Below are 24,395 nucleotides of genomic sequence, written 5' to 3' on the forward strand. Positions count from 1 at the left end.
GATATAAAATGAAACGGGGGAAACAGTAAACACCACCCGACTTCCCGTAAATACAATGGTAGCGAATCCCACTTCAGCAAGTCCACGGTGCCAAGCCCCAACAATCAGTCTCATCCTTGACCCTTCCGATCAGTCGTGCAAGCCCCTTCCGGATGGACTGTCGCCTCCGCAGGACAGTCAAAATGCCAAAACCGTTCAGTAAAGTTTCTTCCGAGGCGGGGCAAAGTTTTAAAATCACTGGGAACTCCATCGACATAGACAATGTCCCTCACCGCAATGAGCTCCCAACGTCGCTGTCTCTGCGATTTAAAGATGTCGGAGAGGGGAAAAACGCTGTTACATCCCGTAGACAGTTCCCTCCAAGAGTATCCGGAAAGGAAGCACTGATTAATCCACACACAGTAGGCAATAATGGTGGGCTTGACAATCCGTAGAGAGCACCGAGTTCACAGTCGTCGGCCATCACACTGCCATGAAGCTCCGACACCCCTCGTGGCACAGGGCCCACTGCCGTTACAAGGACCTCCGTGGGTGGTATAGGCCGATCAGGATATTGCACCGGATCAGGGTCTGGTCCCTCATGCCCATGTCCGTATGTGACCGCTATCATTTTCTGGACAATGGACTCCACATGGGAATGTAGTGCCCCGATAGCTACCAGTACAGTCCGCATCAACGGTTCAGACTCTGTCCGTCCCACCACATTTTGTTCCGAGTCGACCATAATCGCGTCCCCCAGGGGCACCGGACTTCCCCGGGGGAACTGGCAAAATTGGGACGTACTGTCACGGAGGGAGACTCAGGGCGTACCAAGGCCACAATCCACGCTCTACTACCGCGAGCGAAGACCCCGACTCAGGGAACACCGGCGACGGCAAACCGGGTCCCCGGGTCAGGAATCTCCACCCACAGCCACAATCGTGCCTCGTCAACCCTCCGTCGATGTTTAGGCCAGAGCAACAACCGCCGTCAAAATCGGGCTTAGAAAGTTCTCCACATCCAAGGATCGGACCCTGTCGATCACCCACGGCCGATGTTATTCAACTGGAACCCGGCTGGGCCAGTACTCTAGTCCCCGGCTCACAAGCTGGTGTAGGCCCCAAACTGAAACTCAACATAACTCCGTCCACCAAGCTGGTAAAAGTCCCGGGATCGCTCCAAAGTACAGCACAGCAGTTCACACGCCCGGAGGCAGGGTGTAAATTCAGGATTAATAGCAGGATCTGGCGAGGGATGGAGGTCGGCGGAGCCGGGAGCCTAAGCGGCCATCTTGGTTGCTAGCGTAGCTCCTCCCCCTATTCTATCTTTCTTGATGATGGAGAACCCCGGGGGGACGAGCATATCTAGGATCGGAGGGGAGGAATCATTGAGCCAGGTCTCAGTGATGAAGGCAATGTCAATGTCATGGGAGAGAATGGCTTCGGCTAGTTATGTTGAATGTTTGGAGGCAGACCTGGAGTTTGGGAGCATGCAGTTAGAGCGGTGGGTCTCGTTTATTGGTTCCCTGGGGACGGTGATGAGAGAAGAGGGGGGTCTGGGGTTTTTTTGGGCAGAGGGCTCAGTTCTGGTCAAGATGATTACCTGGATTGCGGAGTGCGGGTCGGGGGTTGGAGGGGAGAAATAGGAAGAGGCCAGCTCGATCGCTTCCTCCGGGGACATGGCTTCCTTAGCCCTCCTTGTTCACGGGGCCTGGGGGAAGGGAGGGTGGGTTGTCTGCTTATGGGGTGGGGGGTTCGGAGGTCAAAAGTGGGTGTAGGAGGGGGCGGGGGGGCAGGGGGTGGTGTTGAGGGGGGAGTGACGGGAAGTTGGTTAGGATGAGACTCATGCCCTGTAGTAAGGAGGAGAGTAGGGGTTCAATGCTGGCGAGGTGGCAATCCGTCTCTTCTTGACGGGGGATGGGGTGCTGTTGGGGGTAATCTCTTCATTGCGGGGAAGCGTTGGCGGATTTAGGATGACTTCTATTGTCAGTGGAGGTGATGGGTTGATGGGGATGGGGAGAGATGGGGAGAGATGGCCTATTGTTCTTGTTAGGGGGAGGGGGACAGAGGGGGGAGGCTTGCGGTGTGGGTACCTAGCATAGGGTGTTGTGGGATCCGCGCCGGGGGAGGGGTAAAGCGGAGGGGGCCATTTCACTGCCGAGAGGAGGAATTCCGGTGGTCAGAGGATGCGCTATGGAGGATGGGGTAGCAGGAGATCGAGGGTGGTGTGAGTTTCTTGAGGGGGATTGGCTTTTCAGGTGGCGGGTGATCGGTGGGCGAAGGGGAGGAGTGGGGGTTCTGATAGTAAGTAGGGAGGGAAAGAGTAGGTCGAAAGCTTCCAGGTTGGCATTATTGGCTTGGATCAGGACTGTGCCGTAAGAGTGTTTTTCTGCAGATTCTGACTCATTCTATTTTGATGTTCTCTTCATGGCTGGTGGACTGGACTGCAAGAGCATTTCGCTCTGATCCTCCATAGCATACGCATGAGGGCCCAATGCCATTATTTTGCCAACAAATGCTGATTAGGTATTGTACATGTATGTTTAAGCAGTTCTATTGATTAACCTGAGGACATTTAAATGCGAACTGCTAACACTTATTAGGGATTGAAGCCATGTGTGCAGTATCTAATGCCTACTGCTCCTTCTAAGCTCTGCTACCTACTGCCCACAAAACGTGTAATTGCTACTTACTTCTGTTACAGTAATATAAGCTCTATTATATAAGAACCTCTAAGCACTTCACCTACTCTCAACACTGCTTACCTTACACACTCACCCATCATTTACTCTGCACCTTGACATTGCGCTGGCAGTACGATACTGCTCACCAACTTCTCACACAGTTCTGACTCTGCACTCACACACCATTGACATACCTCTCATCCACCACTCGCATTCCGCTAACCCTAAACTCAACTACTCATCCGGCACTAATACTGTTGACATACTGCTCACCCTATTTGCACACCTCTTACCTTGTAAAGGGTTACATCTCTCACCTTGTGCATTCACACAATTCTCATTCTACACTGAACACACATCAATTATCATGCATGGAGACATTTTCACTCTGCACTGACACTTATCCACCCTTAATTTATGCACCTCCCAACCTGCACAGAGAGCGCTCATACAATTCTCTGTGCACTCATACTCTGCTCTCACAACTCTCAACTTAATATTAATTCAATAGGTGAAACCCAATGCATTTAACAATGCTGGTTGACATGGTCACTGCCACTTTTTGCCTGGTATTTGATATAATTTTGACTGGAAGTGCACTGGGTTCCTACTAACTAGGTCCCTAGTGACTGGTAACTTTACCAAAACTGTGCAATTGTTCCCCAATTTTCAACACCTTAAGTACCCTGTGTGAGTTCCTAGTAATCGGGACCCCTGGTACCTAGGGCGTTAGGTACTAAAGAGGGCCCCCAGTGCTGCAACACAAATTTTGCCACCCTAAGGGACCCCTCACCAAGCTCATGCAAACTGCTACTGTAGGTTGCGTTTCGTGGAGCAGACCAAAGTGAAAACACTACATGGCACGTAGCCTGTGTGCCATACCTGCAGACACTGTATGCCCTATAGATAAGTCACCCCTACAGCAGAACTACAACCCTAAGGCGGGGTGCACTATACTATACATGTGAGGGCATAACTGCATGAGCCGATATGCCCCTGTGCCAGTCAGTTCCATTGTTGCCAGTACAAGTGATCCGGGATACCATTTTAAAAGGGGATGTTCCCATGAGGCACAGGGTCAAGACTGATTTGCCTATAGCTGGGTCTGAACTGAGATGGCTAAGTGAGCTAAAGAACGCTGATTGATTCAACCCGGAAACCTCTGACTGGGGGTGAGTGTCTGTAAAGTTTCAGCGCTCCGTCCGTCATCTCCTTGTGTTTGCTTTGTTCGCCCTAAGTTGGCAGGGTATGTCCAGACGTGGGTCCCTTGCTCACTTTGCCACTGGATTCAAGCTAGCCTGGCTGAAGAGGAGTGTCACCCCGAAACCGGTTCCTGGATGCTTGTTTCTGGTTCAGGGAAGACCTGGCTTGGCAGTTCGGGCTGAACTGTTCGCATGAGGCACTGGGTCAAGACTGATTTGCATATAGCTGGGTCTGAACTGAGGTGGCGAAGTGAGCTAAAGAACAAGGATGGATTCAACCCAGATCTGTGACTGGGGGTGAGTGTCTGAAAAGTTTCAGCGCTCCGTCCATCACCTCCTTGTTTGCTTCATATCATTTTATAAGCATGCGGTGGACACTGGTGATAATGAGTTCCCCAGCTACTTCATGCTGTCACTGAAAAGAAGGATGTTTGGTATCAAACATCTTGTAGTAATGAATCCACACCAATGCCAGTGTTGGATTTATTAATACATGCACACAGAGGGCATCTTAGAGGTGCCCCCTGAAAATGTATTAGCTACTGGTGTATTTACTGACTGGTTTTTACCATCCTGCCACCAGAGACAAGTTTCTGACCCCCTAGGGTGAGGCCCTTTGCTCTCAGGAGGTCAGAAACCAAGCCTCCCTTGGCAGAAGTTGTTTACACCCCTCCTACAGGATGACCTGCAGATTAGCATTCCAAGGCAAGGGAGCTTTAGAGAGCCCACCACCTTTGTTATGCAAATCTGGCTTCTCTAACAGGAGAGGATGCTTCACCCTTTGTCCAGATCTTTTTTAGCACCTGGACAGGTGGGAACATTTGCTAGTCAAATAGGCATGCCCACCCTCAGGCTAGTGTCACCCCTAAGGTGGACTACCTGAAGTTGAGGTGACTTTTCAGAGTCAGCCAAAGAAGAACCTCAAGGACACCTGAACCACCAAAACCCGAAACTGCCAATCACCACTGCACCTGAGCCCTTCAGCCCAAGTCAAAGTGATCCGCAAGTCCTCAAGAGTCAGAGTCCACTTCGGTTTCACTCCTCATGAACTCCTCAATGCTGCCTGCAGTCTCTGTTTGCAGGACCCCTCAACCACGTTTGCTCCCGGATGAAGAAACCAGACACCTCAAAGACCCTCTGCACCTGGCTGCCACGGCCCGAGGCCAAGAGGCCCACCAATGTCTTCACATCCCCTAGCTTTGCAATACTTGAAAGCTCTGGTTGGTTCAATCCGACAGCCTCCCAGTCCAACCCTGCAGCCTATTTTCCCACAAACCGATCCTCATTGACTAACATTGGACACCTGACTGTGTATTGCACCCGACTGCCCTAATGCTTCTGAAAGTGAGATGCTGGTGCTGCCTTGGACCTTGCCCCACATTCACCTTAAGTCCAGGAGATTGGTCTTGTAGGTCGCTGTACTCTACCTGAATGCTGTGCTTGTTTTTCCTCCTGTAGGATAACCTTGCAGCTTCTGAAAAATGCACTGTCGACTTGCAAAACATACTTACCTGTGATTGTATTGATTCTGGTGCCTAAACATTTATAAAGATCTGTGATAATTGTATAAATTGGTGTGGATCTCCTTATTGAGTTGTGTGCAACATTTATTGGCTGTGTGTGTATTTTGCAGCTGTCTAGAACTCCTCTCTGATAAGCCTCAATGATGCTCAACCTCACTACCCCTTAGAAGAGCGCCTTGGGATTACTAGAGCACTCCTCCTTCCACTAATAAGGGAATACCTGGGGACACTGCACAAAATACCTATTTTTGGTGCATCATAAAGCACCAGCTTCCTACACTGCATTGCACTCAACGCTACTCCACACTATGCCCCTCCAATACATAAAATGTTCTGCTACACCACTTTACAACACTCTACTCTTCGCCATTTAACTGTACCACACTCCACGTCACTCTTGTCTGTCACTAACGTTTAGCCCTGCTGAACAGCAGCCACGCAGGCGTACAGCTTGTCAAACACATTGACAAAGTCAATATCTCTTGCATAGTCAAAATATTTTGGCTTTGCCCATGTTTGTTTCATTTCCGATTTTCAGTACTGCATTATTTGTTGGTGTTACATTTAAAACAAGCATTTGCAATGCAATTGGTCTCGCCTTTAGGACCTTATATGTATTTAGCTATGCAGCCCCTTAGCCTGGGTGGTGAAACATCTACTATTCTTTAACATGGAGGGAAAGTAAGCACCATACTGCGTGACACGCCAGCTATGGGAACACATGGAGAGAAATATTGCCTTTCAGCAGGAAATGGTATAGTCCAAAGCTCTGTTTTTAATGAATCACTGAAAATACAAGATTTTGAATATTATTGTCAACGGGTGCTCGTGGAAGACAATTTCTATGGACTCGAATCTCGAGAATGCTAAAGGGATTCTGATATTTTACTGACCTCTGCTGGTAGTTTGCTGTCAAGAAAGTTAAATAGAGGCAGTTTAACAAGCGGAAAGCAATTCTGGTAATTTACTGACCTCTACTGGTCATTTTCTACCAAGACAGTTCAATAGAGGCAGTTGAACAGAAAAAAAGTCCCTAAGCGGAAGCAGAAGGGTCCTTGGGCTGATCTCCAGAGCCCACAAAATACATACACATAAAAGTATATACTAAAATGTATACAAGAGGTCTCGAATGCTCGACCTAAAAAACGCATATGGCAGAGAGTTGAGTTCAGTGACCACTTCTGTGTAGTGATTCACAGATCCTCAAATCTCTACATTCGCAGGATCTCCACGCAAGAGGAACAGCTTGTCAGTTGGTGCAATGTTTGGAAGAGCCCTCAAGACGAATTTCATGCTGTATCTCATGTTCTGTTAAACCATGTTAACATTTCATAAAATTTGTGGTGAATTTAGAAGGTGTTAACGTCCATTAGTGTTTTTATATTTGGAATATATAACTGTTCCATGTCTGCAAGTTCTCCTTTTGTACCTATGTCAGTACCCTATAACATGCTATTAGTTTTATTGCCATTGTTTACCTTACAGGCCCAACACGTCATGTTTACCTGACTTATGAAAATCCTCTTTCCGAACCAGTTGGTGGACGTAAAGTTGTAGAAATGTTCCTCAATGACTGGAAAAGCATTGCTCGATTATATGACTGTGTTTTGGAATTTGCGCGATCCTTACCAGGTAAATACTTTTTGGGTCATGTTTATTTCTTTTGCCGAGGTCTGTTGATATCATTTTTAGAAAGGTAATTCAAGTTTTATTTTTTTCCTTCCCCAGATATTCCGCCTCATTTAAATATCTTCTCTGAGGTCCGAGTCTACAATTACCGCAAGCTTATCCTTTGTTATGGGACAACCAAGGGAAGTTCAGTGAGTAACTACATTTGTTTTTTTACATTCACTATACTTTTTCTTTATTTGTATAACTTCTACTTCTAGATCATCATGCGGAGCAACAATAGCTTGAAATATTTCTGTTTGTACTATATACTATGATAAAAACGCCTTCATGTGTTTTCTAACAAAATAATCTCACTTATTTTGTCGTGCAGCGTATCAGTCCATCATTTTCCACTGAAAAATTAAAAACTCCATACATTGTTAATCATCTGGACAGCAGTTGTGATATAGCTTTCTTTTCCTAAGGTTAAAATTGAGTCAATCGTGTATTCCATTGTATAATGATGCATTAAGAAAATGGGGTATCACCCAGCAAAAGTCAAAGGACCTGGGTAGCAATTAGTACAGCAAAAAAGGGGTCCTAGACATACTTCTAGTCAGAGAATTCTATATATATGTTACATTACTATCAAGCCCAATTTACTTCAAGGGACTTGCTCCTGTCAAATAAAAAGAAAACATACAAAAAAGCCAAAAAGCGTTTTAAGTCTAATCAAAGGTACCCAAAAAGTCATAATTTCCAGCACAATATTGTATCAAGTCCTATAAGTTTCTCAATTTTATTTCACATTTATATATACTTTTCATAAAAACGAAGGCAAAAGGGGAATGCTACCAGGTGCAGTGGAAAGTACAAAGAAGTTTGTGCTCAAGTAAAAGAGGAAAAGAATGAAAAGGAAAAGTCCAATAATTCAGATAAGGGCTAAGGTTAAATTTCCTTAGTAGGAGCCTGACCCACATATTAAGTCATAGAATAATTTTATTGTCGTTTTTTGAAGGGGCAGTGGAAATGGGGTCCAGGCTTCACAAGTGGGGGGGATCGTCGACGTTTCGACCCTTGCGCAGTGGTGGGAGGATCAACACCTCAGCTACACGCACAAGATCACTGAAGCTAAATCAAACTCCAAGGAAATTTACCAGATCGTCAAAAGTCTCACTGTCCTTCCCCAGCCCCCTGTAAACTGCGACAATTTACAAACTCGTTGTAATGAGCTGGCGGATTTCTTTTATAATAAAGTTAATCCTATTTATTCCGCTTTCCAACTACTCATTCAACTATCCCAGTCACCACTCCTGTGCTCTCCAAACACCACATGTTTGACAGTGTGTCACCTGTGTTGGAGAACTTCCCTCTGTTGCACTTGGACTTATTATCCACATTAATGGCCCAGGTTAAATCGGGCTCTCCCAGTGATCCCGCTCCTCCAAGCTTTTTAAAGACTGTCAGTCATACCATCCTGCCGGTCATACTGAAGGTACTTAATGCCTCAATTTCCACCAGCATAGTTCCATCAGCGTGGAAAGAGGCTAGGGTAAGAGCACTTGTTAAGAAGCCTAATGTGGACATTAACAACTTCAGTAACTATCGTCCAATCTCCCTACTTCCTTGGGCTAGTAAATTGCTGGAAAAATATATCAATAGCCTCCTGACCAACTTTTTAGAGAAGAACAGTCTGCTTGATCCCTCGCAAACCGGCTTCCGCCCAAAGCATGGGACGGAGTCCGCCTTACTGGCGGTCCTGGAGGAAACAAGAGGCATCTTAGATCGGGGAGGATCGGCGGCCGTCATCCTCCTCGATCTAAGTGCCGCTTTTGACACTGTAAACCAGAAAATCTTATTGCAGCGCCTCCAGGACATTGGGATTCAAGGAGGAGCGCTGGAGTGGATTGGTTCATTCTTAACCAATAGAAAATTTCAGGTCTTTGAGGGAGCCACTATCTCTACCAGCAGACCCTTGAACTGTGGAGTTCCGCAGGGTTCTTCACTCAGCCCGACGCTGTTTAATATATACATGAGGCCGCTGGCTGGGATCGTCCGTCCATATGGTGTTAAGATCGTGACCTATGTGGACGATACCCAGCTGGTGGTCTCTCTGACGCAGGCTGAAGACCCTGCGGGCACGATGGATCTGGTGGGCTGCCTGAGCGAAGACAACAGCTGGATGACCCTGTCTTGTCTAAAACTTAATGGGGACAAGACAGAGGTCATGCTGTTGGGTCGTTCTGCTCCATCTGAGGTCGACCAGTTCTGGCCAGCTTGTCTGGGTCCCCCTCCAGTCCCCAAGAATGCGATCAAGAGCTTGGGTGTCTGGTTGGACAAGTCCTTGACGTTTGACCATCCAGCTGCTGTGCTATCCGCCACTTGTTTTGGCCTCATTAGAATGTTGAGGAAGATTCTTCCCTTGCTACCATTTGAGGCCAAACAAATTGTTGTTCAAGGATTGATTCTCTCCAGACTAGACTTTGGAAATGCACTCTATCTTGGAGCTCCAGACTTTACACTGAGGAAGCTACAGGTAATCCAAAACTATGCGGCTCGGACCTTGCTTCAAATCCCCCGTAGGACCTCTGTCAAACCTGGACTAAAAAAATTGCACTGGCTCCCTGTAAGGGATAGGATTAGTTTTAAGTCTCTCTGTGTTGCTCATCAGGCATTTTGGGAAACTGGTCCTGTAATTAGTCGTCCCTTAATCACCCCTTACCTCCCCAGCAGACAGCTACGGTCTACCAATACCTTTTGTGCCGTTGTGCCAAAGGTTAAACGGTCCAGAGCAGGAGGTCGTACCTTTTCCCTGAATGCGGCTAGGCTTTGGAACAGTTTACCCCTGTCCCTCAGGTCCGATTTAGATCTCACCTCTTTTAGGAAGCACCTGAAAACTTACTTGTTTAATAAATAGTTTTGCGTTTTTTTTTGTTTGTCACTTGCCCAGTTTTCTATACACTGTTAGCTTTAGCGCTTGGACGCCTCTGGGCAGCTAATCGCGCTTTACAAAACACATTTTCATTTCATTTCATTTCATAGGACCATTGTATAATGATGGGAATTTCTAAAGGCTTGCATTAAATGTTAGTTATTCAAAGGCTAGCTTATGAGAGTCAAGATGGCTAGGACAAAAGGTGCAGGCAAATTAAGTGCAGCAGGCAAGTAGGAAACACGGAATGTGCTTTGCTTGGAACAACAGTCTGACACATCCTGGCTCCTAAGTGAAGATATAAGTTTTACTTCATTGGCACTGTATTGGGTAAACATTTTTTTTAGAATTGTGTAAATAACAGTTGGAAACATTAAATTGTTGTCTTTCGCCATATGTGCTCTATTGAAACTCGAGAAAATATAATTTTCCATCTTTGTCTGTAGATTGATCTTTTTACTGTTTCATTTTGTAGTTTTTTGTTTTACGCAAAAATCCAGAATTCAATATTAGATTAGTTAAAGAGTACAGGCAGTGGCATACGGAAAAAAGGATTGTGTGAACCAAGCAAGGCAGATATGTACAAAGTTCAGCTAATCTAGCGCATCACAGTGTGGTGGCACAAAAAGCCTGCATAAGCAAGACCAGTTTTAGTCTTCTCCTGAGTTTCAACAGGTCCTATTCATGATTGACATGAATGGAAGTGGTGGGGTGTTCTTGTATTTGGGAATTTTGATGGGAAGCAGGTTTAGGGATGTTGGCCTTAAGCATCTGTGATTAGCTTGTACTTCTGGAAGAGTTTGATAGATTGGTCTTCTGCTCTAATGTAGTTTCCTGTGGATAATTCACAATGTTTTAAACGTTAACTGCTGCTGTTTTACTGTTAACTAGTATTAAACCTTAACTACATTGTGGCTCACTCGTCAGAAGAAACACACACTGTTATTTTGGGCGCTTTTTTCATTGCAGTGAATACGTGTGGGAAAGTTGATTTTTATGTATCTATGATAGTCTATAATCCTGGCATGTTAAGGAGGAGAAAAAGTGCATAATCGATGCTCCTGTTTGTTTATTAAGAGAAACTTGAACCCAAGCTTAAGCATATAACATACGATTAGCATCTTATTTCAGGTATGTTCAGGGTAATTCTAAATATAAACAGAAGCCGCCATCTCCTGTTTTGTATAAAAAAAATCCCAACTTTTTTGTTGATTTTGTTTTGTGTTACCTAGATACAAAGTCTTAGGAATCTTATAGGGAAAGTAAGAGGGCAGGCACATCCGTTTTCTATATCAACAAAACCTTCCCCATGTCTGATAGGGTGTCTCGGAAATCACCTGCCTCCCTAATTAGTGAGGATATGTTCGAGGCATGTGGGCTGCTGAATTCATATCTGTGCATAGATCGCTGCCTAGTGTTGGGTCCGGATGATTGCACATTGTTGTCCTGGAAGAGTCTTCGAAGTATCACTAGATAGGTGGCTCCTCCCCTGGACTACAGTGCGCATGGGCATCGACTCCATCCCCAGATTGTTTTTTTTCCGCCATTGGGTTCGGATGTGTTTCGGTTCCCTCTGTCGGAATCGATAGTTGTTAATTTACTTTGCTCGAGACCAAAAGGTCTTTAGGACTTGCGTCGGTATTGTCTATCGTTCGGGTTCGTTATTTCCTCGGCTCCGAACCTACACTGCCCTTCCGCGTGCTTTCTGCGCGGACGGGCCTACTCGACGCTCCAACCTCTTCCATCATGGAACGAAGTCCATTTAAACGGTGCCCGGTGTGTGCCTCGAAGTATCCGCATATCAATGTACACCCGGTGTGCAATAAGTGTTTGTCGCCGGACCACGACGAGGCCAAGTGTATGGCTTGCTCAAAGTTCCAGTCCAAGAAAACACTCAAGCTCCGCCGAGCCGCGCGACTGGTGGCCCAACGATCGGCTCCACCTCCTACGGACATCTTCGACGCGGAGGATGTCGGGGACGACACTATCCAGGAGATCACAGAATCTAACCAGGCGTCGGAGGTCGAGGACGACTACGACGCGGAAGACGAGGATTTCGATGAAGTCGTCGAGGGGGAAGGGGACGACGACGGAGCCCTTGCCACCGTAGAGGATCGCTCGGATGAAGAGCTTCCTCACACTGACTCCGGGGCCAGCCAACATTATAAGGCCCAGGTTGAGGGATCGCCTTCGGGCCTTACCCAAAGCCTTGATACCCGTCCCACGGCTCCTCCTTCCGGCCCGGCCACGGACATTGATACGGCGCCACTCCCGGTACAGCCAAAACCGAAAGTGAAACCAACGGTCTCGACGCCAGACGTATCGAAACCGAAAGCGCAAATCAAGCTGGTCGGGTCGAAGACTTCGGAAGCCTCGGCGCCGAAGAAATTCAAGATGGCCGTCGAGCTCAAGAGCCACGCCAAAATGGCCGACCCGAAGGCTACTGTATCGAAGCCGAAAATTAAAGGGACCGACGCAGCTGCATCGGCGCCGAAAACGGGCGACGCACATAAGGGTCAACTCGATTCCAAGAAGGTAGACGGCCATAAGAAGTGCACTCTCGACCCAAAGAAGCGGCAGGACGACCCCAAGTCCCTCACTGCCTCGCTTCCACTCGACAAGGCCAAAGGGGCAACGGCGTCGACTCCGAAGAGCTTGTCATCGGTCGACACCTCGAAGCCAGCTTCAAAAGACTCTCAAGAGACGGTGCGTCCCTCCGCCTCGTTCACTAAGAAGGTTACGGAGTCCCTTCAACGCATTAGGGAGGGGGCCGCAGCAGTCGAGCCAAAGGACCCTGTGCCGCCCAAGCCTCTAGAAAAGCCGGCGAAGGCGCCGACGCCTAGTCTGTTCACTTTGCCTCCAAAAACGGCGCCGAAAGCTTTCACAGCAAAACCGGGCGCCGGAGTGCCCGTGAAAGTGTCTTAGACGCCGAAGCCATCGTTAGAGGTCCCAAGCCCACGGCAACGACCGCTGGCAGAAGAGGAGCATCAGGAGGTTATCATCGACGCCAACACGGGCAAGCTCTCTCTCCTTAAGAGAAAGATCACCCCTGAACCACAATTGGAACATTACCAAATTCCACTCAAGAAAAAGATGGACTCTGCTGGTGCCTCTGCCTCTATGGAGCCCGTATCACCACAGACACAGGAACTTTCGCCCTCTCATTCCCATGTGGAGGAGGGTGAAGGCTACGACGAGGATGAGTATAGCTATCCCGTCTACTCAGACCAAGAGGATGTAACTGAACCATGGTCTGCTGGTGGCGATCCTGGGGACCCGCATTCGGGACAAGAGCCTCAGCTTTTTTCAGCCAAGACTTCCCCAACAGAGGACTCTGGCTGCCGCCCTTTCAATGAGAGCATTGAAAGCTGCAATCACGACGTCGATCTCCATGCTGACCCAGTGGACGTCGACTTCCTCTTTGACACCTTTTCAGTCTCTGAAAAAACTGTAAAGACTTTGCGAATGCTAAAAGGGGTGTTGAAACATGCGGCTGAAGTCTTCAAGGAGCCCACCCGGGCAAGAGTCATCAACCCACGTATCGACAAGAAGTACAAGGTAGCGCCCACTGATCCTACTTATATCAAGGGACAGTTGCCTCTGGATTCCCAACTCACAGACTACGGGTGATGCTCCTCCCCCAGACAAGGAATCAAAAGTTTTTGAGGCTTCTGGGAAAAGGGTGGCTGCGCAGGCAGCCAACATATGGCGCATATCCAACACACAGGCGCTACTAGCGCGTTATGACAGGGCACACTATGATACTCTAGAGACCCTTTTACAGCACTTACCCGATCAATATAAGGGAGCAGCAGAAATGTTGATACAGGAGGGGAAGCTTATCACCAATGCTTCAATTAAGTGCGCTCTGGACGTGGCTGACACCGCCTCAAGAGCGATTAACACTAGCGTTCTACTTCGTAGACATGCATGGCTAAGGATATCCGGGTTCAAGCCAGACATTCAAACTACCATCTTGAACCAGACGGTCAACCCAGACCACCTCTTTGGCCCCGAGGTGGATACCACTCTCGAGAAGATGAAAAAGGACACCGACACTGCGAAGTCTATGGGTGCCTTGCAGTCCCAGCAGTTTCGGGGTGGTTCCTTTCGTCGCTCCAATAATAGAGGCACCTCAAGAGGTCAACTTTCACAGTAGACTCAATTCTACAAGAGTAACACCCAAACTTCTTATACCAACAAAGGTCGGGGTGGATACCGTGGCAAAACGTCAAAGGCAGAGGACGTGGAAATAACAGCTCCAGGTCCTCCACCGCCAACAAACAGTGACGCCTTGTCACTGCCCCCCGACCACGCAACACCGGTCGAGAGGAGACTCCAGCAGTTCCTGCCCATGTGGAAATCCATCACCACGGACAGGTGGGTCAGAACTCTTATCCAATACGGTTATTGTCTGGAGCTCACATCCACTCCACCCAACATACCCCCAAAAAAGTGCAGTAGTGTGGCTCACTGGTTAGAGGCGGCAGACCCGAGAGCAGAGGACGGCCCGGGACCAGGGTTCGATTCCCGACGCGGCAGGTTTCTGGACCAGGGTCAGCGGACTCGATAATTCTCTCGCCTCGGTGCCCACTCTGATCAGCGATCACACTCGGCAACTCTGGGCATAAGCTTGCCTCATCTGCACTAACGGCCCCACCAGACCGCCGGGGATGCCTGGTCTCACCCTGGAGATACCCATTAAGGGACCATCTCTCAGGGAAGCCAGGAAGGGTTTCGCAGCGGTCGAAGCGCGGAGATACTCCTCCGGGAGTCGATCCTAGCGCTATATAAACTTGCAATTAAAAAAACCGTCCTATGTCCGGCGAGCACTTGCACTTGTTGCAGCAAGAAGTCAACGTCATGCTGCAAAAAGGGGCAATAGAGCTCGTGCCCCTGCAGGAAAGAAGTGCGGGAGTTTACTCCCTGTACTTTCTGATTCCAAAGAAGGACGAATCCCTCAGGCCCATTCTGGACCTCAGGCCACTAAATTTTTACATCCTCTCGGAGCATTTCCACATGCTCACGCTGCAGCAGGTTCTTTCACTGCTTCAACAAGGGGACTACCTGGCAACTCTGGATCTGAAGGATGCATACTTCCACATTCCACTACATCCTTCACACCGCAAATACCTCCGGTTCACCATACAAAACCAACACTACCAGTTCAAGGTTTTGCCTTTTGGGGTCACCACGGCGCCCAGGGTTTTCACAAAGTGCCTAGCAACGGTGGCGGCGCATCTCAGACGTCAGAACATTCACGTCTACCCCTATCTGGACGACTGGCTTATTCAAGCCAAGTCGGCCCAGCAGTGTGCCACCCACGTGTCCCAAACCATTCATCTTCTGCACGATCTGGGGTTCTCACTGAATTACCCAAAGTCCCATCTCCAGCCCGCTCACATACGGCAGTATCTGGGTGCGACCATAAACACTCTGGCGGCTACAGCACAGCCGAATTCAGTGAGGATCAACAGCATTCAATCGCTGATCCAGAAATTCAGACCTCAACACTTACTTCCAGCAAGAGTGTTCATGCAGTTGATAGGCATGATGGCCTCCTGCATCTCCATTGTCCCGCACGCGAGACTACATATGCGTCCGCTTCAGGAGTGCTTAGCACGTCAGTGGACTCAGGCTCACAACCAGTTGAAAGACCTAGTGTTAGTGAGCGGTCGGGCATACAACTCTTTGCAAGGGCCGACCGTTTCAAGAGCCTGTGCCACAGATTATCCTAACGACGGACGCTTCTCTCCAGGGATGGGGAGCGCATGTACTCCAATACACTGTGCAGGGTCTATGGACGCAACAGCAAAGGAAGATGCACATCAATGTACTGGAACTGATGGCAATCTTCATGGCCTTAAAGGCATTCAAAGTACATCTGTGCAACAAGGTCGTGTTGATCCGGACGGACAACATGACGGCCATGTACTACATTCAGAAACAGGGGGGCACACACTCTCCGCAGCTGTCTCATCTGGCTCAGAGCATGTGGAAGTGGGCCATTCAGAGGAATATCTTCCTCATGGCAGAGCATCTCCCAGGCAAGGACAATCAGATGGCGGACCTGCTCAGCAGGCACAGCCACCAAATGCACGAGTGGGAGATACATCCATCAGTACTCCAACCGTACTTCCAAAGGTGGGGTCATCCAGAGATAGACCTGTTCGCCACAAGGGAGAACGCAAAATGCCAAAGCTTCGCCGCCAGGTTCCCACACCCACAGTCGCAGGGCAATGCGATATGGATGAACTGGTCAGGCAGATTTGCGTACGCTTTTCCCCCAGAACCTCTGATTCCGCTGGTGACACGCAAACGCAGGCAGCACTCGATGACTCTCATCCTGGTTGCTCCAACTTGGGCTCGCCAACCATGGTACACCACGTTTCTAGAACTGTCCGTGGTACCGCATCAAAGGCTGCATCTCTCACCCAGCCTTCTGACGCAGAGCCATGGCGACATTCAGCACCCAGACCCGCAACAGCTCAACCTGGCGATCTGGCTCCTGAAGTCCTAGAGTTTGGCTACCTCAACCTTCCTCCCAATTGCATGGACATCATTCGGGAGGCTAGGAAGCCCACTACTCGAGCCTGTTATGCGGCGAAATGGAAGCGGTTTGTCATCTATTGCGCAAACCACGACATTGATCCGCTAGATGCTTCTATTCAGAACATCATCTGTTACTTGTTCCATCTATACAAGTGTAATCTGGCATATACTTCCATTCGCATTCACCTATCTGCGATGGCCGCATACCTCCAAAATAGACAGCACCTTTCACTTTTCAAAGTGCCTGCCATCAAAGCATTTCTGGAAGGCCTCAAAAGAGTCATTCCACCACGGACTCCACCAGCTCCTGAATGGAACCTCAATGTGGTTCTTACAAGACTGATGGGTCCTCCCTTTGAGCCACTACATTCCTGCGAGATTCAATTCTTAACGTGGAAGGTGGCTTTCCTTGTAGCAATTACATCGCTACGGAGGGTTAGTGAACTGCAAGCCCTCACAATCCAAGAGCATTTCTTCCTAGTTCATTCGAATAGGGTAGTGCTCCACACTAACCCTAAATTTCTACCCAAGGTTGTGTCTCAGTTCCACATCAACCAAACCATTGAGTTGCCAGTTTTCTTTCAAAATCCAGAGTCACTGGCGGAGCGGATGCTCCACACCCTTGACGTTAAACGGGCCCTAATGTATGACATTGATAGGACCAAAGATTTTAGGAAAACTAAGCAGCTTTTTGTTGCCTTTGCACCACATCACAAAGGTAACCCTATTTCCAAGGCTGGTATTGCTAGGTGGATTGTGAAATGTATTCAAATCTGCTATGCAAAGGCAAAAAGCACTCTTAGCATTCCACCAAGAGCCCACTCCACCAGAAAGTTGGGGGCCTCTATGGCTTTCCTTGGAAAAATTCCTTTAGAGGACATATGTAGAGCAGCCACATTGTCTACCAAACAAACATTTACCAAGCATAACTGTGTAGACGTGCACTCCAAACAGCAGGCAGCTGTAGGGCAGGCTGTTCTCAAGACACTTTTCCAAACTGTTGCAGCTGGCACGGGCGGCCGCCGCTAATGGAGGGACTGCTATGTATTCTATGCACAGATATGAGTTCAGCAGCCCACATGCCTCGAACTGCAAATGCTACTTACCAGTATGCATCTGTTCTTGGCATGTAGGGCTGCTGACATTCGTATCGCCCGCCCTCCTCCCCGGCGCCTGTAGCAGCTGCAGTGTTCACATATAATTTCATGGCATGGTCATCATTCACTGAGTTTCACTCCATCTTCGCCACAATGGCTAAAAACAATCTGGGGATGGAGTCGATGCCCATGCGCACTGTAGTCCAGGGGAGGAGCCACCTATCTCGTGATACTTCGAAGACTCTTCCAGGACAACAATGTGCAATCATCCGGACCCAACACTAGGCGGCGATCTATGCACAGATATGAATGTCAGCAGCCCTACATGCCAAGAACAGATGCATACTGGTAAGTAGCATTTGCATTATAGTACGCAACGCTTCTGCAGTACTAACAGGGTGTTCCTATCTCCTTTCTAAAATACTGTCAGTATCTGTGTCTCCGTTTTCTAGACAATTTAATCACCCGGTTAATAAGTCAAAATCTGCCATTTTTTCCAACACACTCTTTCGTTCGCCTGAAGAATGAAAAATAAAAAGGGTGCGAGGAGTTCTGTGTAACATCCCAAATTTCATAGATGTCTTGATTCGAAGTCCAATGCAGCTACATTTCTTTGTCTGTCTTCTGAATCTAGACTAGATTCCCCCTTTTCAAAATGATGTACTGCGTCAGACTAAGTACAAACATTTGTCTCCTCTCATAGGGGAACTTGATTCTAGCTTCATGCCAAACTGATGCCTGAGTTTTCCTCATAACAAAAGTTTTCTGTTCTCCCACAGTCTGTGATGGACTTTGTGTTTTACTGCAAAATGAATCTGAAAATAGAAATATTTTACTTTTTCCTACCCTTAGTGCTGTCTTCTTATTATCTACTTGGCTATCTTTGGCTACCAATTCTGTTGTAACTGCTTTCTCCATGTTACTTGGCCTCTGTAGCAGTTAATTTGAATACTTTGTCTACCAAATTGGCAATTGTTGGATCTTGGTGAAGACATCGAACAAAAACAACTCTTGGACATTGAATATCATTTGGTTTCTTTCTGACAGCAGTGGTATTCCTAAAAGTCACATGTTAGCTCCTTAAGCAATATTGTCAAAATATTTAACTTCTGATTGTAACTTGTTGGTAGAGGTAAAGCCACTGTTCTGTTATTGATCATGTTTTCTGACCGGTTTTCGGTAATTTGGCCTTTCTTATGCTGACAACTCCTCTGGATTTCAGCCCCTCGATTTTCTCTCTGGTGTTTTTTTTTTTTTTAATTCAGAAGTGTACTTCCTGGGGCCAAGGTATTCTGTGTAATGTGCTGTACTCTGCATGACACCCGGTGCTCTTATCAAGCACTCTCTCTTGTGACCAGAGGACAACTGCATCCTCAGCAGTTTTAAGAAAGCCTCTCTGGTTTTAGATTTTAAAAACGTGTTCCTGTCCTCTTCAGACCTAAGTTTATGAATTTTGTGTAGCATCTCTACATGAGAAGTGAGGGTACTACAGTATCATGTGTTACCTCAGGTAAGTTATTGGTGAACAAGTGTAGTGCTCGCTATTTTTAATTTGGACAGGAGGATCTTTTCTGTTTGAATAGGCTTCTGTAGGGTTTGCTACATCAGGCTTCAGAAGAGGCAGACAGCGGGGCCACCACACTCCTGTAATTATTCCCCCCTTTTGTAGGAACCTGTTTTTGTTTAAATGCCCCCCCTCACTTTTTTTAGCTACTAGATGCTGGTTTTCAACTTTGACAGTGCACTGAAGCCTGTTAACCAGACCTCCGTGCCAGTGCTCCTTTCTTAAAACAAGGTGACGTCTGATTGTTTAACAAGTGGCAAAGAACTTTAGCACCCCTGTAAGTCCCTAGATAATACCCCTTGTACCTAGGGCCTGGGTACTGCAGATGGTCCCTAAGGGCTCCAGCATATCTGTTACCTTAAGGGACGCATACACAAACTTCACCCAGACTGCCATTGCAGACTCTGTGACATGGTGCAAACCATGAGTAAAAACATGACATGGCACACTCATGTGTGCCATGCCAAGGTCACTGCATTTAATACATGTACATCACCCCTCAAGGCGTTTGAGCCCTAATGCAGAGTGCATTATATTTTATGTGAGGACATATCTGCATGAACAGCTATGGCCCTATGATGTGTAGTTCTAAAGCTAGATATTGCAAGTGAACAGGGAAGCCATCTTGAGGTATATACTGGGCACTGGTCAAAACGAGTTTGTTTCCCAGCTACATAATGGATTCACTTAAGTATATGGTATTTGATATCAAACACCTTGTATTAATAAACAGAAATCGATTCCAGTGAGGGATTTTTAAATACATGCCTCCAGAGGGTACCTTAGCGGTACACCTGAATCCTACTAGTCCTCTAGTGTGCTGGCTGACTGGTCCTGTCCAGCCTGCCACCAAAGACGAGTTTCTGACCCTTAGGAGGTAAGAGCCCACTCTCAGAGGTTAGAAACAATGCCTGCTCTGGCAGGAGGTGTTTACTCCTCCTCCAACAGAAAAGCTAGTAAATTTGCTTATCAGGACAGGGAGCTTCAAAGAGCACACTGCCTTGATATGCGAGCCTGGCTTCCCCCAGACTTGAAGGATGCCACGCCCTGTCCCGAGGCCCATTTGGCACCAGGACAGGCGATGAATTAGCTACGCAAGCAGGTGTGTTGCACCTCCAGGCTAGTGCCAACCCCAGGGTGGGCTACCTGATGTGAACCTGAAAATTAGGATTTAACCATATTGGTTGTGGTGAGATGAGGAACTCTGGGACAGGGTGATGCCCACTCCCCACAGGAAGTGGTCATCTCTGGGTGTAGTGACCCTAGGTGTAAGGAGTCCATTGGCTGCTACCCTTCGCTCCCATTAACATCTCTAAATTGTGTATTTAGGTGGCCCCCTGACACCAGGAACTTAGATTTGACTACTAGGAACCACAGGAAAAAGAAGGACCGAAGAGAGTGACAACTAAAGACCTGAACCAAACATTGGCGCAAAACCCTGCCAGGCTGCTTGCACTTCAACCATCGCTGTGACCGGCCTCATCAAGAGCTGGACACCCTCCACAAAACCCTTTGAGGACTGCCCAAGACCTGAACAACCGGGTAAGATCTCATTTGAAGTAGAGGAGCTGCTCCCCTGCATCTGCATGCATCGGAAGGCATCTGGCCATTGGGCTCACCGAAGGAGCAGCATGACAGGAGAAAGGTCTTCATGCTCTAGTAGGTCAGATCGTCTCTCTGCCAGTTTGGGACACGCCAGGACCCCCAGGAACCCTCCACCACCAATACCCTAGGTACCAGAGCAGTTACAACAACCAAGGCTTGTTGGTGGTCCAGTCCAGATTCCCACCAGCACAATGCAAGACCTACCATTGAGGGAATCAAGATTCACCAGGCCAGCACCGAGAGTTACTGCTGCCCTGTTTCCCTTCTTCACCAGGTCACAAAGACAAAGTGAGCCTCTTACCGACCGTGACCTAATGACTGAAAGCACCCCTGCACCCGCAGGCGACGGTGACAACCTGTTTCTGCAGGGACCGTGCACCACGAGAGCCTTAGGCAGTCCGACCCCACCGAACAAAGCACCACTTTACACTAGCCCCCCAGCATGAGTGGACTGATTGTGTCTGTGTGCTCAAGACCTGAGCACCCCCTGTTGGTTCTACCAGATTTGCCCCCCAGTCCCTGCTTGCAGCCTCATTTGACAGGTACCATTCCCCGTTGACTTACACACCGACCGAGGTGACCTGTTGGTGGTGTCTTGGACCTTGCCCTATACTTACCTTAAGTCCAGAAGAACGTCCTGCAAGTAGTTGGTAAGCGACCGAGTACAGTATATATTTTTTCCCATAAGATAACATTACATATACAAATACAGTGCTTTTTCTATTTCTCTAAAAATCCCTTGCTTGAAAAGTACTTACTTTATTACGATGATCTTGGTGTCTAATATAAAAATCTGTATTATTTTTTATAAATTGGTATCAGATTTCTTTATTGAGTGTGTGTCTCGCTTACTGACTGAGTGTGCAATAAATGCTTAACCTATCCTCTGATAAGCTTAAACTATGTGCCCACACTACCATGAAAGAGGGCATTGGGGATTATACATTTCTCCTCTAGAAACCAATAAGGTTGCCTGAACTCTCTGCACATTGTTCCTCATTTTGGTGCACTATATAGAATGCCAGCTTCCTACACCTTCTGACCCAAATTCCTTGCTGTTAAACACCTATGCTGGTGAGGAATCAGAAACAGTGAACACTGATGCAGATGCTCTTAAAGTAGCTAGCTTGGAGAAGAAAAGTTCGCACAAATAATAAGAAGGACTGTCATAAATAGCTCTAAAATGCTGATGACTGTGATAATTTTGCAGCAAATGATCTGTCAAGTGTACTGCTAGGCTCACTTATATTGTTCATCTTCTTTGTTTTGTATGCCAGTTTGCACATGACACCATTGCTGGAGCGCATGAAGGGCAAGTGGTGGTAGAAGAGAAGAGATTGGGACATTAAAGTGAATCTGTGGATTTAAAATAATTTGCCTGGTGATACCTGAAAAAACAATATGTTAGCGGAAGCATGCTTTCTATTATTTAACAACTTTGTTTTTCTTTTTCACATGATTAGGAACAAGGCATTTCTCTTACAATAGCAACTTTTACAGTAAATGGGGCGAACAGTACAGAGGATTTGATTGTTCTTCTTAGTTGTGTGCAATAAAATCGTAGATGGCAAACAAACAAAAGACATCAAGTAGACCATAATTACGAGGCTTGATTTGGAGGATTGTCATTTACCATGTCCTCGGAGGTGAGGCTATGCTACATATCACTGAGAGACACAATACCTCACAGATATTTGTGGGATCCCCCAATCATGTGGTCTATTTTCATATTGATCCTAAATGGTAGGTAGCACTTTTCAAACTCAAGTACTTTATCAGTAACACTGATAGCTTTTCTGTAGCATCTATGTTCTAAACCTTTCCCCCTAGAGATGTATTGGAAGAGCTATTTGCATTTATACACGTGTAACTGCTAGTCGAGCAGCAAGGTAGCAGGTGTTTGATTAGTTTTCCAATTAGTGTTGCCAACGGTTATACGTTATCTTGTACTGGGTCTCCAGATAACAAAGTTCTGGGATTGTATGGCTGAGTTATCCCTGTGATGATTTCAATATGAGACACTGTATCTTTCCAATAGGACTGTGTGTAAAGTTATGTCCACCACATATGCAATAGGATGCCTATTTCTTCACAGCTATTCCTCTGAATTTTTTATTAGTGCAATAGTACCTGGGTACCACATTGTAATGATGTTTTAAGTGTTTTCACAAATTGATGATTTGGCTCCTCATGCTGAAAATGTTATTCCTGTCTCATTCAAGAGCTCCATTCAAATTGAGAACTTTCTCTCAATATAGTTTATAATAATGCTTTTGTGGAGATCCCAAGTTGTTAATATGGCGGTAGTAACTTGAGATGATTTTGCATCTCTGCTTATGATGAAACATCAATTCTATCTCCTCCCTTCCAGCAGATTCCTTCATCTGTCTTCTGTGTGTCCAATGTAGCAGTTGGATTAGGCGGAAGTCTCTTTGCGAATGAAGTCGTGACCAACTCACTCCTAGTAGATGGGTTACTCAAGGATGGTGGATTGTGTGTATTCCACTTTTTAAACGCTGCTTTAAGCACTTAATGCACAAAGTCAGGCTTATGCACTAATGGTGTCGGGGTGAAGGAAAATTGGTTACACCAATCTTTCAAGAAGCATGGTCCTATTGCTGTGATGAGACTGACGTTAATAGAAAAATGTTAGAACTCATGGATCAACATCTAGGAGGACACCACAGTAGGCACCTTAGCAGGATGGTGGTGTGTACAATTACTGATAGTATCCAAGGTTTTGTGTATTCAAAATAGGTCTAATTGTGATTGAGACTTATAGCTGCAGATTCCCCAGGCATCTGGCTGTATTCTGAAACTTTCCAGCAATACCTCTGCGGGCCGGAAGGTGGCATCTGGCAGCTCTACACTGATACCATTCTGCTCCGGAAATGACATACGGGCCGGTATAAGCACTGCTTCCATGTGATGTCAGTTATGTTCTTTCTGCACCAGCAGACGAGGATCCAGAGCTTCCTTTGTGCCCCTTTGACATATTTTATCACAAATTTCCACCAGTATGCATGGGATGTCACCTCCAAGCGCCATAGGGACGGTCACAAGCAAATCCCTGTGACAGATCCCCACCACTTAAGCTTGTGGGGTCTGGGGTCAAGCCACAACTCCAAGGCCGGCACTGATTGTGCATCGATAAACCCATAGCCATCAGGTAACTGTGATGAAGCTCTACCTCGCCAAGCATAAGAAGCCTCCGCGCCAGGTCTGCTTCAAGTTGCATTACGCGTCCAAGGTTTGTTCTTAGTTTTGTTCCCAGTTTTGTTCCCGTAGTTGCCGGAGCAGCTTGAAAGGCTGGTCTTCGTGGCGGACTAAATTCTCATGTAAATCTAAGAAGAAACGCAAGAACTAGAAATGGGATTCCGCTCTTTTGCATTCGCCTGAGCTGGTGCAGCTCCACAGTGTCCGATCTCTCTCCCGAAGATGGCCGACTTCAGAGCTGATCCAGCAACTTGTGCAGCTTCAGATCAAAGAGTCCAGTCAATCCCCAAACCCGGTACCAGCAACGCTTCCGGCATCGCAGCTTGCAGAACAAGTTGCCATGGCCATTTCTGCTGCTCTGATGCCACGGCCAGCTATTCTGACCCTATCTCCAGTTCAGACAGCTTTCACATCCGGGGATGACCATGGCG

At 47.2% G+C, this 24,395-nt stretch overlaps 1 protein-coding gene across 3 annotated transcripts in view; it reads left to right on the forward strand.

Annotated features, from left to right (window-relative positions):
* The window catches only part of MED14 (mediator complex subunit 14), a 1,095,522-nt gene that overhangs the window by 633,653 nt on the left and 437,474 nt on the right, over positions 1–24,395 (forward strand). For all 3 annotated transcript variants that reach the window (XM_086934128.1, XM_086934129.1, XM_086934130.1), the window contains exons 18-19: positions 6,873–7,019; positions 7,116–7,207. In XM_086934128.1, the coding sequence (XP_086790254.1) occupies positions 6,873–7,019; positions 7,116–7,207 (239 nt within the window). The remainder of the gene's footprint in view (positions 1–6,872; positions 7,020–7,115; positions 7,208–24,395) is intronic.

This window comes from Lissotriton vulgaris, chromosome 8 (assembly GCF_964263255.1).
Source record: "Lissotriton vulgaris chromosome 8, aLisVul1.2, whole genome shotgun sequence".
Lineage (NCBI taxonomy): Eukaryota > Metazoa > Chordata > Amphibia > Caudata > Salamandridae > Lissotriton > Lissotriton vulgaris.